The sequence below is a fragment of the Neltuma alba genome, unplaced genomic scaffold (genome assembly GCF_004799145.2).
Source record: "Neltuma alba isolate B1F8T4 unplaced genomic scaffold, ASM479914v2 tig00013412_pilon, whole genome shotgun sequence".
NCBI lineage: Eukaryota > Viridiplantae > Streptophyta > Magnoliopsida > Fabales > Fabaceae > Neltuma > Neltuma alba.
In genome coordinates this window covers 127,434-141,167 of record NW_021637666.1, presented here as the reverse complement: position 1 = coordinate 141,167, position 13,734 = coordinate 127,434, and the positions used below count along the sequence as shown (strand labels likewise).

The window sequence follows — 13,734 nt, the reverse complement described above, 5'->3', positions numbered from 1 at the left end:
ATTAGGTCCTTACACTTTATTTCGTCAAAACTTCAAGTCCTTTCATCAAAACACCGTTAATGCACTGCATTAAAACTTACTTTCTCCATTCCTAGTTTGTGGCTCTACCTCTCTCTTGTCTTTTCAGGACCAACAGTGTCTAGTTTGCTTGTAGTTCTCTCCTCTTCCTCTTCCGGCTTTCCACATCCTTTCCACATCCTGCCTTTTTTTATCACTTTCCTCCTTCTCCCCAACCTTCTTTCCTCACTCAACTTTCTATCCATGTCTAAGCCCATATTTTGCTCTGATGTGACGAGTTGCAAAGTTAGATGGGTTAACTATTTTTGACTTGATCTCGAGCAAGGCAACTTCACTTAACAAGAAGATCAGCTCGTCGTTAATATTCACAACCTCCTTGGTAACAGGTCTACCTCTTACTTCATACAATTCAATCCTTCATGCTTTCTCCCCCTTCAAATTTCGTTCTACAATTTCATCTAATACATGATTCTCATCCTAATTTCTTATTCGATCTCTAATTGCCATGAGGTTACTGGGAATTGAACAGACAATGGGATTAAGATCCACATCACTGCAAACTCTGCCGTAGTTTTAATAGATCAACGCTGCTGTTGCACCCACTATTGATAACGTTGATGTCGTCGGCAGCTAAGTTTTGCTTAGTGACTGGCTTCAGTGTCATGGTTGGTCGCAAGTGATGAGAGAGTATTTGTGTTACAAGAGATATAAAGAAAGCAGATAGATGTTAATGCGCGGTGTTAACGGTGTTTTGACAGAAGGATTTGAAGCTTTGGCAAAATAAACTATAAGGATACAATAAAAATAAACTAGAAGGACCTAATTCCAAATTTGATAAAACTATAAGCACTAGCAAATTAATTTTTCCAAAAAAAAAAACAATATCTTTATTATTTCTAATTGAAAGATACCTGCAATTTCAAAAAAAAAAAAAAACACACACACACACAAAAGACTTCTCCGTTTCTGAGCCAGACTACTTTCCCCGTCCAAACCTTTCCCATCTATCCTCTCTAGACTGGGGGTTAAAAAAGTTGAACGGCCTAGATTTATTCACCCCGGGGACTAAGTTCAATCCAAGGATGGACGACCGTGCACGTGGAATCGCCACAGCGTCGCCGTAAATTACTAGAACTCTCTCTGTCCCTCGCCCACGCCTGGAACTAGAACCCTCTGTTCGCCTCTTGCAGAACGCCAGCTCTCGGAGACGCAGACAAATCTCAGCCACGCCTACGCTTTTCTCAGTTTCTGCTCAGGTACGAGTTCTTTTGTCACCATCTACCTCTCTTTCATATAATAGTTTACTTGATTTTATGGCTCATTTTTCACCCAGTTCCTCTGCGCTCCAAAGCCTAAATCATAGGGTACGTAATGCTTCATGTTTATGTGTCGTTGTTTCTGATGTGACTTCGTGTTTTCCTTTAATGGCTTTATCGATTTTTCCGAAAAATTTGTTTTGTATGTCTGCGACATTCAAAGTAAAGCTGCATCTCACCGAGTGGCAGGAGGAATTGAATGGCAGAGGCTGGCTTGAACGCTGAAATTGTTTAAATCTCCATCAAATTGTCATGGAATAATTTTCTTACAAATAGGAATACGGTGGAAATACTTAGTCGCTAACGTCCAAATTTTTCCACCTAGCACTTGAATTGATGTTAAATTCGATTTCCATAATGTTGTTCCGCATTTTTTCAGGGTCACAGTCTTTTATCGATAACGTCTTCCCTCCTCTTTCCCTTCTCTCTGAAATCTCAGTTTGTGATTAATTTCTTTGTAATTTTCCTCACCACTCATGTTTTATAGCTAATGATGGATTGTGCATATGGACTAGGTTGCGTGTGGAAACCTATGTGCCTGAATGTTTTGTAGGATTTAAATGACTACCTGATGAGAATCTATGGGTGTTTGATTGATCTCAGAAAATCGAGTCTACATCACCCCTTAGCCTTTCATGACCGGAGAGGCAGCCGTCAAAGAGGGTTATAATAACTACTAGGGTTTTCATATGTAAAAAGACTCTTGCAGTATAATAATATATGTTATTATAATTACCTCTCACTATTTCCCTATTATGATCAGATCTTGATAGAGAATCATTGACTGCTTGCCTCGCGTATGAACCAACGCTAGTACACGGGCCTCATCTGCACCACGCATAATATTGCAACAAGACTAATTGTTTAAAATACGAGTGAATATTCGCATTAACTAATTAATGCTAATCCGCATAATTACTGAATTTAATAAATTTAGTCTAACATTTTCTTGATATAAAATAAAAAAAGGTTATAATTTTTTATGTTTGTTCAGAAAAAAATGAGTAGCCGGTCCAGTCGCACCATCTATGTTGGCAATCTTCCTGGTGATATTCGCTTGAGAGAAGTTGAGGATCTTTTTTACAAGGTATTTCATTTGCTGAATTTTTTTTTAATGTTTATTAAATTTCATATCTCTTGCTTTGAAATGTTTCCTTGCAATATATGGCTTTAGAATTTTTTTTCCCTTCTGTCTGTGAAGTTATGAAATTTTAGTTTCCCAAAACTCACATATTCCTGCTGAAGCTTTTTCAAGATTAGCATAGTGAAATGGGCATGTTATGTTCAATAAGTAATATTCCTTAGTACCAATCTTCTTCCCCCTTATACCCAGTATTTAGTAGGATTGGTGTTGTATTTAATCTCTGATTATTGTCCTCATCATCCGATTGTAGTATGGTCCCATCGTTGACATCGATTTAAAAATCCCTCCAAGACCACCTGGTTATGCTTTTGTCGAGGTATGTCTGGAATTCTAGATATAAGGAGATGGCAAGGTGTTTTGCAAGTTTTTCCCATCTTTATTCTTGCATATATTGAATGTGTTGTTATGTTGCAGTTTGAAGATCCTCGGGACGCTGACGATGCAATTCATTATCGAGATGGATATAATTTTGATGGTTTTCGTTTGCGGGTTAGCGACATGTGCCTTTTCCTTTATTTTGCCTCTGTATATGTGACGCTACATGACATTTGCAACCCTTTGGTGTCTGTCATTGTAGGTTGAGCTCGCGCATGGTGGGCGGAGGTCTTCATCATCAGCTGATCGCTACAGTACTTATAGTTCTAGAGGTGGTAGCAATGGAGTTTCCAGGCGCTCTGACTATCGCGGTACTTGTTACCTGATCTAGCATTCTTGGTTTTGTATCATAGAAGAAAAACGTTTCTGATGATCATTTTCTTATTGAAGTTATGGTCACTGGGTTGCCTCCATCGGCTTCTTGGCAAGACTTGAAGGTCTGCTTGGTTCTTTGTTCTCATGATTGATTGTCAGTTCTCATATGTTCTATATGACGTATGACTTATGCCTTTGGCATGGATGTATAATGTTTACTGATTGTGAGTGTTCAATGATTCAGGATCACATGCGTAGGGCTGGTGATGTGTGTTTCTCTCAAGTCTTCCGTGAACGTGGTGGTAAGTTAATAAAATATACTGTATTTCACATGCGGCTTTAGTTGTAATATGATTGTTCAACTTTAGTAAGAACGAGAATGTTCTGTTTCCTGAAAATCTATTTTCTGCTAAATTTACAAATGTGTCGTCCCAGTCCGGCTTTACCTAAGGAGAGCTTTCTCAGCAGGTTTTTGGTTTATTTTACATTTGGTTATCATTATAATAAGCACTTTTTTCACTTCACAATGTTTTTCAAAATAATTTAGAAGCTGCTCAAAGTAGCTTGTCAAAATAATAAAAAATAGAGTTAATACCATTGTCAGTTATAGTTTGATCAAATTTTGATTTTGGTTCTTGTAATTTCAAATCTTGGTTTTGATCTTTGTAGTTTAATAATTTTTTAATCCGAGTATAATGAATTGCTCTTATATTTTTAATGAGTTTTGGTTTTGATTCACATGCTTAAACTCAGACCAAGTCCTTATGAAACTATAAGAACTAAAATCAATGATTTGAAACTATAGGCGCCAAAACCAAAATTGGATCAAACTATAAGGACGATAAAAAATTATCAACCCTGAAAAATATGATATGAGCTTTTTAGATTCTGATTATTGTTAAAAGCTTGAGCGGATATCTCAAAGCTGTTGAAAGTGTTATTTCGGGGGAAAAGGTGATCTTTTTCTTTAAACGACAGGCCCCATATTTTCTTATGATTTCAGTTCTGATTGATGTAAGCAGATGACTTTGTATACTATAATTCATAATCATGCTGGCCCTGACCTTGCAAAAGTTGGGTCATGGAGTAGGCTGAAATAGTGACCATTCCTGTGGATTGTAGCTTTTGCCACATCATGTTGGAGATGATTTTTTTGTTGATTTTTTTTTTTAATTTTAAGAATACATTTGTTAGACTCTGTTGAAACTTGTGCAGGCATGACTGGGATAGTAGATTATACAAACTATGATGATATGAAGTATGCTGTAAGTGGTCTGAATTTTAATCTTAATCATAAGGTTTCATATCTGAGCTGGATGTGCCCCGGCAGCTGAGTTTATGACTGGTATCTTTATTGTTGATGCTGTAAACTTTAATGGTATTTGCATGTTTTTAACAGATTAGGAAGCTTGATGACTCAGAATTCCGCAATGCCTTCTCTCGTGCATACATACGGGTATGTAATGGCTTTTTTTTTTTGGCATGTTTTCTAATTGGTTTGTTAGTATGTTGGCACGTTGTAGACCTCCAGTTGGCAACGGAAAAGAGAAGAATGATTGTATGTTCAAGTAAAAATATGTTATATGATAAATAAATGAAAGGGAGTTAGTTAAGGGGTTAGTTAGTTAATTGGCTTTAGGGTCCAGGGTCTTTAAATAAGGTGCAAGAGGACTCTGCTTATGAGATTTTTGGAAGAATGCAGTGAGCCTCTCCCTCTCCCTCTCCCTCTCTCTATTCTCGTTTCTCTTCTACTCTTCTTCCCTCTTCGGGAGACTTTTATATATCAAAATATGTGAGATTTGTATATTTATTTTCATTTGCTTCTCTATCTTGTTATTTTAGGTGAGGGAATATGATCGGCGGAGTTATTCTAGGAGTCCTAGCCGTGATTCAAGGAGAAGCTACTCCAGAAGTCGCAGCCGCAGTCCTTACATGGAACGAAGTCGAAGTCCTAGCTACAGTGACAGGAGTCGAAGGTTCTTTTAATTTCATTGAAGGCTTGAATTAATAGTCTGTGTTTGGTAGTCAGGAGTTTGACCTAATATTCTTGCTTTCCAGCTCGTCTCCAAAGGCAAAACGTTCATGGCGATCATTATCAAGGTCAGTTTCGAACTAACTTGGATAAATATGCAGTTTTGTGCTTGCTGATTTGAAGTAATGAGTTGCTATTTCAATTGGACCCTTTTCTTTCAGAAGGTAAAGAAGTGTGGTACTCCTAATTGATAACTATAAGTATAGGCTCATCAAACTATGTTTATAAATTTTAACCTGCCGACAAGGTTTAGTTATTCCTTTCCCTGATTTACTAGTTCAGCCCTTACTCCTAGGCTGAAGTTTCTTAATCAAAGATGGGATGCAGCATGGCAGGCAGAATCGTGAAGTACTCTCCCTAATCTTTTTTAACGTATTTACCTCCTTTGATCTATTTTATTTTATTTAATTTTTTTTGGGGCGCATAGCTGAGCCATGTTGCTGCTCTTGTAAGTGGACGGACTTACATGAACATTTTTGTGCCGGCTAGGAATGTTTGGTCGCTCTAATCATTGTTTGGCTATTTGATGTTGTACTGTGTCAATCTTTTTGATAGAAGATTAACAGTCTGAAGTGCTGTGATTGGAACTTTGCTATTATGTGTCCCCACCCCATTAAGGAGATTCGTACAAAGGTCTTTTATGGCTTTATTCATACGATCAAGGGTTTTACTTATACTATTGTCGTTATTAATATAGCATGTGTGGGTCTCCCCTTCTTTCTTTAAGTCGAAGTTGAGGGAATATTTCATTTCCCTGTAATTGTCTGAAAGTCGATACTGTAATTCCATCCATCCTTTCTATCTCATAAAACGTAGTGTTGTCCCATGGGCATGTTTGCACAATTCTTCATATGTGCAAAGGTGATCGGGGGATTGTAGGGGGTCACAGGTTGAGCGCAAGCTATACAATGTTCAATAGGGTTGACTTGTTTGTTTTCTAGATGTGGAATTTTACAGCGACCTGGGGACTGCATGTTAGGATCTTGATGGCATGTGGTGCTCAAATGCCTGCAACTTTTTGGTCGAGGTAATATAGTTCTATTGATGAGCACCTCTGGAACACCCTGATGCTGTGACAATTGATAACAGTAATGGTGTATTGATGTTAGGCACGGTGTGCCACTGTTGTAGACTGGATGACTGTAGATGGATGAATTGCAATCTAAAAGGTGGATCCCTGTGAACTAAGTGCTAGTGGTACCATCCATAGCAAATCAGCATTCTTTCAATCCAAAAACTGCTTCAATGCAACCTGCGCTCTAAGTTCTTGGATTGATCTTGTCCTTTCTCTAGGATTTCTCTTATTGTGCTGGCTTTGTTTATATACCTGCTCCTTACTGAGGAATCATGCGCTGCTGGGAATGAATTGTGTAGCAATTGTTGAGACTATAAATAAGAGATACTGTGCTCAAATACTTTTTCCCTTGGCTGCTGCGTAAGACCCGTGCTAGATCAATTTCTTTCCCTTGGTCATGGATTCTGATGTGAAACTGGTAGTGGGCTTGAGGAATAAACATTTTGGTGGGTTATTCTGGATATTAAGCGGATTTGTTTGTTCAAAATTTTGCAGATCTCTGTCAAGATCCAGATCTCCAAATTCATCTGTAAGTGTTCCTTTTTTGGCTTACAATACAATATGTTGTTGATCTTAAAAGAGTGGGGTGAACGTTTGTGACTGTATATTTGATTGACATTTGCATTAATTGTATTCCTTCTGCCAAGCAATAACGTGGGAGGAAAAAGGGAAGAGTGAGAAACACCATAATGGGTGCATTCAAAAAAGAAAGAAAGAAAGAAAGAAACACCATAATAGGCGTAACTGTGTAAGATATATTTAACACGAACTCATTCTGCAACAAGTTTATACATCGTCCTGTTGTACTGTGCAGTCTCCGCGTCACAGGAGTCGCACTTTGAGCAGAAGTCCTAGAAGCTCATCAAAATCTCGTTCACCTTCAGTATGTTTATTGCCCTAAAGCGACTAAAAGAGTCTTAGTTGATTGGCATTCCTAATTTCTACCTTTGTGTTGGGGTCTCCTAACGTCATTCATGTATTTGACAGGTGAGATCTGAGCGTAGCAGATCTGTTGAATCTGGAGATCGTTGATACATTAATGAGCATACTCACTGTAATGCTTCCGTTAATTGATAGGCGGGAACACTATACCTGAGATTCTTTTGTAGAATCCATTGGTTGTAACGCACAATATTGATTAGTGAAATAGAAACATCAGAGGACACTCGATAGGCTCCGTTTCTGATGCCATGATTGGTCTAGTTTTTGTGCTGCGATGCTTAGTATCTACGCTCTGGATTTTCGTATTATTTGTGTATGGGATTCAATGCAGACTGTGAAGATCTGGGTAAAGGTGTGCAATGTGATGATATACAAGGCTGATGACTTGGCTGCGTTGCTGCCGGTGATTGTGTTGTAGGGAACATCGAAATCATTTGTCGAGATTAATTTAGCGCATGAGTTCACAGTTTTGGTTGTATATCAAACTGGCGTTGAGCTTGCCATGTGATATTTAATTTTGAAAACAGTTTTGATGCATCTTTATTGTGATCTATCGAGGAATTTTTTTTTTTTTAAGTCGAGGCATAAATTTATTTTTAATGTTACGCTTTTGAAAGTTCTCGTAAGCAGTACTCATCAGTTCGTGGGAGATCGATGTCGTTTTGAAAATTTAAAATCTTGGCAATAATGTTTCTCACCATTAAAAAGTTGTTGATTGCCAACGTTTTTAACGGTAGGAATAATGTTATGATTTTAGACTTTTAGAGCAATATTAAATTCAAAATAATTCTTGGATATCTAGTGCTGTCAAGTGAAATTTACACCTTTGCTTTTTCTTTTTAATGCAAAATACTTCAAAACAACAGTAACAGATGATTTAATACATCCATTAACTAGTTATGATTTTGGCTCTATCGGCCTCTAATTAGAACTATAAGAAAGATGTTGTGACCTTGCGAGCACACTTATCGTAGATAAGTTTAGCAAACCTCACGAGCACACAAATCGTGGATAAGTTTAGCATGCATGTCTACAAGCACTTGTCAAGGAATAGCCGTGAAAAAATTGTTTTAGTTGCATCATCAATACAAAGTGTTTGCAGGAGCATCGTTATCAAACATAAATATTCAACCGCAAGCTGCTCTAGATTACCGTCACTCGAGACAACGCCCCAGCTCGATTTTTCTGCCCACGAGAAACCATCCTAATCTTATTTTAAACCCTTCGGCAAGGGAGCCAGGGGAAGCCAATGTCCATCACGCTGCCGTGTGTCTACCAGAAAATTCCAGGGCCAGCAGACCCGAAGGCCAAATCATTATGAACATTCCTCAATCATACACAAGTTTTTCACGTTTTCCATAGTGGCAGTCTACTTCATAGGAACAAGGACCTTAAAAGTGCATCACCGATTATGTGAAGGCAATCTCTCCGATCCATTCCTTAATCGAAAACCGCTGGACCTGTTACCAGTGTCTGAGCCGCTGGCAGCATCGTGCTGTGCTCCCCAACCAGAATCCCAATCAGTATGGTTCATTGATGACGAGGGCAAGTGATCTCTTTCCCGAGCATGGAAGGGGCTAGCTATATGGTTTTCTTCCTGAAAATTGCGTCCTGATGAACCAGATGGGATGAAAAAGAAGCCAATTTGGTCCGATGACGTGGTCACTTGTCCTAATTGGGCTGGTCCTCTATTATGACCGTTTGATCTTCGGGTTCCAGAAACAATAGGTACCCGCATGGCGGGTAAGTCAGTTGGCTGATGCTGTTGATAATAGGCCTGGAGAGCCTGAACTCTATCACGGGCCCTAGCGTTGCTTCCAGGATAAGGAGGGATTGTTGATGAAGCGAGAGAGCTACCAGCTCTAGCAGCAGAGCTGCATAATAGACGAATGCAATGTCAATATTTGACCTGACTAAATTTTCCCAAGCAAGAAAAAGAAAAACATATTTCCTCTTTTATAACCTAAATTGATTGTCCACATGTAGTTGCAAGACTGAATATGCAATACAAACTGGCTCACGTGAAGTTACATTCGGTTGGTTAGTATAATCGGTATGGCAAATGCAGTGTTTTTATTTAAACGAATACTGACAATCTTGATTGAAGATGTGTCTACCTGTGGCCGACAAGGAAGGGATGCATAAAAGACCTTGATCTTGGTACGTCTGAACCACCCCTGCCTGGCCTTTGATTAATAGTTGATAATGAGGGTTGATCAAAAGTGCCTACACGGCTGCTGGCCGGAGGAAAAGTAGAGGAATGGTGTTCCCAACTATGATAATGAAGATCCATAGCAGGAAATGTATAGGAGGTTGGCATCTCACTAGGTAAAGATGAGCCATTCCAATGATTGTAGTTAGACGCTTCTGAAACAGTTCCGCCAGAGTTTGATGAGGAGGGATGCACAGGTCCAAAGTAAGCAATATATGGGCATGGATGGCTAGCAGATGATACCGCTGTATGTTCGGCAAACATAGCATGTTGTCCCAGTACATCATGATCTGCATCCCATCATTCCAGTAAAGATGAACATATTCAGTCAAATGCAACTTTAAAACTACAACTGATTAAACTACGTCCAAATGGAAATCGTTGTGGCCATGAAAAGGATCTTACATGCAGTAGACGAAAGGTCTCCTTCCCTGAAAAAAGCAGGAAAAGTAAATAAATAAATTGGAAACCTTTCTACTTTTGGAGCATTCAAAGTGTATAACTGAAAACAGACATTGGATAAGGATGAAACCATAAAAAACAAAGGGTCAACCAGCCTTTCAAAGTAACTCCCAAATTTTAAATGTTGCAGAGCTAGAATGTAACATTAACACAGCCAAAAACCACAATCAACAGAGCTGAAGGCGGTTTTGGGCTCCATAACTGCTTTCAGATTCTACCATATAGAAGTTTTTCAAATTCTGAGTGTGTTTCTCTAATGAAAATATCCTTTAATCTGTATTTCATTTCCCAAAAATCCATATGTAAGATCTTCCCACCAAAACTAAAGAATACCCATTGACTCAAACAGGAAGCCTAACAGTTATTAGAGTGAATATATAAATACCACTATCAATAGAGCTGAAGGCTACAAGCTTAAATAGATGTTAAAAAGAAAGGATTCATGCATGCATAATTTGCTGATTTCATAAGGCTTACTCGAAAGATGAAGGAGGTGGTGCCAAGCTACCAAATGGGCACCAGTGTACTCCAAAAGACTGCAAAAATCATTTAGAAATCAAACTGATAGTCCGATATCAAAATATCAAGTATAATGTCACGTAGAAACAGATAGAAAAGAAAGAGAGCACTCAAATTAGAGGTAGCGATTCACACAATTAACACCCTCTCAAACTACCCATGCATAAAAAAGCCAATTTCACCAAAATGCTCTTGCATAAGTAGCAAGGCAGATAAAGAATGAAACAGCAAGGACTATGGTTCACTTTAAATTGTATGAATTTCACCTAAGCAGGGTCACTGCCAAAACAGGGTTAACAGTAATTGCAGATTGACAGGAAAAAAAATGCATTTACAGTTTTACTTCTAATAGATCGTAAATTATTTGGGCACCCAAAAAAAAAAAACAAAGATTTGCTTGAATAAAATGGTCATATCTTGGTTTCACAGCGCAAGCGTGTATCATCAAAGTAAGTGGGAGGACTCAAGTTTGGACATTGCTCATCTCTCATGGCAGGAGAGGAATTTACTCAAAAAGAAAAACATAGCCCAAAAGACCACATGGCCTAAGTCACGATAATCCGATTACAAAGCTGAAGCATGCTTCTGGCACAATAAAAGAACAAAATGACAAAAATGATTATATGGCCAGAACTTATCTCTTGTAAGCATAAATTACAACACAAACTGAACCAATACCATTTCAGAGTAGCTAAGATCATAAAGGTCCTCATCATGCGCCCAATCATCCATGCTAAATTCTGGATATGACCGACAACCATTAGCATATAGCCACTGACCTTTCTCAATCTTCCGACAATTAGGACATTGCATAGCCCCTTTTACGTTAAATGCTGAACCAATGCAATCTGAATTATTTAAACAAAGTAATCATCAACATAAGAATAAGACAATGCATATGGTTTGTCAAAAGTTCATTATAGAAAAACATGAACGTAATATTGCCTTCACAACATTATTAAGCATCATTAAGTAAAGCACCACTATGGGCCTGCAATATTTCCAAATTTGTTCTGAGCACTCCAAAATCTCACCTAATTCAACAAGAATAATTTATCAATATATCTACTTTCCTTTGGTGACTTTCTTGAGCTCCAAATTAATCCTTCACAAATAACATATTAAATTACAATATACTCTTTCCTCATTCTTATCAATTTACATTGGCAGCAGCAAGTATTTACAGCTAGAGATAGGGCAAGTGAAAATATTTTCCCAATATCCTGCTAAATTTTCAGCAAGGTAGTTGAAATGTCTCAATTTGAGTACCACATACCCAACGAAGTTCAGATTAGTCCCAAACTTCACTCGCACACAATCAAAATTTTTGAATCAATTACTGACGGTACATCTCGAAAATCAATCTCGATGCCTAAAATTGCACCACGGAGCTTGCTTCACTTTATAGAGACAAGCTAGCAAAGCATCTGACATATATAACAAATCAAACTTGTAATTATACATTTCATTGTTCTCAGAAGACATATATTCATATTCCACAAAAACTTCTTGATTATACCTCCCCATTCTTGGCTTGCTCAAAATCACAAAAAGCACCCCATTGAGTAAAAACTATCCGGATGTAGATATGCTGACTTGATAGTGGGTTTGTGGTATTTAACATGTGTTTTATCCATGTTTGGTAAATTACAACCTATGATTGTGGTTATCAGGTTGTGTATTTAATAGGATATTATTCTGTAATTTTGAGTCTTCAATGTTTTGCATCGCAGCTTCGTCCCATGAATACAAAGACTGACATAGGTTAGAACTAGCTAATTACATTTTATTCAAGGGTTTTCTCTCCTTCTGCCTCCGTCTTTCATACATACAATGGGGATTCTACAGCCTGGATCTCGCTCTTAGTTTAATACCTAATAAGGAGGAATGTTGATGAGCATATAAGCACAGAAGAAGTTTATAACAAGCTGGTTTTAATTCCTTCTCATGCTTACAATCCTCGTCCGAAGAAAGTCAAATCAAACCATAATTGTAACACTGCAAATCTAGTTAGGCTGCCTTAGCACGCAGAAATGATCATTACATTCAAACCGGATGTAGCCATTACTAAACAATATAGGAAGACACAGGTTCTGATTCCGTAATATTTTCCATCCCAAGCTCGAATGCACAGATTTTAAAACAGAGAAATAATGGAATTAACTATTCTAGCCACAAATTTACTTACCGAGATGAAATTGATGGCCGCATTGAAGCTTGGCCGACGATCTATCCCCATTGTCAGCAACGACCTCGAGACAAATAGAGCAAGAAATGGAGCCAAATGACTTGGTTGCACCGCCGGTATCGGCACCACCTTCATCGCCGTCGTCAACGACCACGTCGTTGTCATTGCCAAGGCCCATTACAAAGACGAAGCTTCAAAACCCTAATGCCGGAGATGGTGATAACACCGTATAAATGCGTCCGGGTAATCACGACAGGCACCGTTCCCACACAAAAAGCTACGAAGGCGAGAAAATCGACGTGTGCATGTGAGATCTAAACTCTTTTTAGCAGTGACATGAGAAGATGGTTGAAAATTTTGGATTGAAAACATCACTTCTTCCCTTCTGTATCTGTGCCTAAACAGTTGGATTGAAGGTTGGACTACCACTGCGACTACCAATAACGGCTCACGGCTGTCCAAGCAATACACATGGACGGCTCAGATTAATTGCGCATAGATTTTGGTTGCCTCTAAATTCCTTAATAAATTAAAAAAATTAATTAAATTAATTATTTATAATAAATAAGTGTTATTTTTTAAAAAATATTTTTGCTAATAAAATAGATTTATTAGAACTATTATTATTATAAGAACTATCTTAAGAAAAAGTAGATAAAAGTGAAAGATGAAGGTTTCGTTTGGTATGAAACATTAAAAAAAAGAATAGATACTAAAATTGTAATTAAAAAATCATTAAAAAAGTTTTTAGCATAAGTAATTATTTGTTCTGTGAGATTAGACAAACTCATGAAAATAGGATTTGAGAATATCACTTCTCCCTATAATATTCCTCAATTCTATATACATAAGTTTGTCTAATCGTATGTAACAAGTAATCTCTCATTTTAAATACTATTTTTTCGATTTCTATCATAATCTCTATCTCTCATTTTCAATACTTCGTACCAAACAGTATCAAAATGTATTGAGGTCTTATAATTAGAATCAAAATAAAAGTCAAACGAACTCTTATATCAAATATCAAAAACTGGAATTAGTATTTTTTTTTTAATTCCTAGAATTTTGTTGACAGCGTCATTGACGGTCAGGGCTCATTTAAGAAAGAGGATTCAGTCCAAAAATAATCAAACCGT

General features: G+C 37.7%; 2 protein-coding genes across 10 annotated transcripts; one reads left to right on the top strand and one right to left on the bottom strand.

The window, feature by feature from the left end:
- Positions 1 to 1,175: 1,175 nt before the first annotated feature.
- Positions 1,176 to 7,770, top strand: LOC114737148 (serine/arginine-rich splicing factor SR30). Of its 8 annotated transcripts, XR_003739394.1 has the most exons (15): positions 2,329 to 2,421; positions 2,729 to 2,794; positions 2,893 to 2,967; positions 3,056 to 3,164; positions 3,244 to 3,290; positions 3,413 to 3,470; positions 4,384 to 4,433; positions 4,568 to 4,624; positions 5,011 to 5,144; positions 5,227 to 5,268; positions 5,496 to 6,227; positions 6,310 to 6,369; positions 6,494 to 6,804; positions 7,090 to 7,158; positions 7,263 to 7,583. XR_003739394.1 is itself a non-coding variant. In XM_028925052.1 (14 exons), the coding sequence occupies exons 2-14, from the start codon at positions 2,335 to 2,337 to the stop codon at positions 7,305 to 7,307; spliced, it is 873 nt and encodes a 290-aa protein (XP_028780885.1). In that variant the 5' UTR covers positions 1,176 to 1,274; positions 2,329 to 2,334; the 3' UTR covers positions 7,308 to 7,770. The 8 variants fall into 8 exon arrangements, 1 of the variants encoding a protein (XP_028780885.1); XM_028925052.1 differs by lacking the exons at positions 5,496 to 6,227; positions 6,310 to 6,369 and adding an exon at positions 1,176 to 1,274 and having other exon boundaries at positions 6,771 to 6,804; positions 7,263 to 7,770; XR_003739397.1 differs by having other exon boundaries at positions 6,142 to 6,227; positions 6,332 to 6,804.
- Positions 7,771 to 8,034: 264 nt separating this feature from the next.
- Positions 8,035 to 12,994, bottom strand: LOC114737170 (E3 ubiquitin-protein ligase RFI2). Of its 2 annotated transcripts, XM_028925082.1 has the most exons (7): positions 12,599 to 12,994; positions 11,089 to 11,258; positions 10,369 to 10,427; positions 9,835 to 9,860; positions 9,543 to 9,719; positions 9,335 to 9,458; positions 8,035 to 9,091 (listed from the first exon to the last, which is right to left on the bottom strand). In XM_028925082.1, exons 1-7 carry the CDS (start codon positions 12,774 to 12,776, stop codon positions 8,620 to 8,622), a joined length of 1,206 nt encoding a protein of 401 aa, XP_028780915.1. In that variant the 5' UTR covers positions 12,777 to 12,994; the 3' UTR covers positions 8,035 to 8,619. The 2 variants fall into 2 exon arrangements, with proteins under 2 accessions (XP_028780915.1, XP_028780914.1); XM_028925081.1 differs by having other exon boundaries at positions 9,335 to 9,719; positions 12,599 to 12,993.
- Between the last annotated feature and the right edge of the window lie 740 nt (positions 12,995 to 13,734).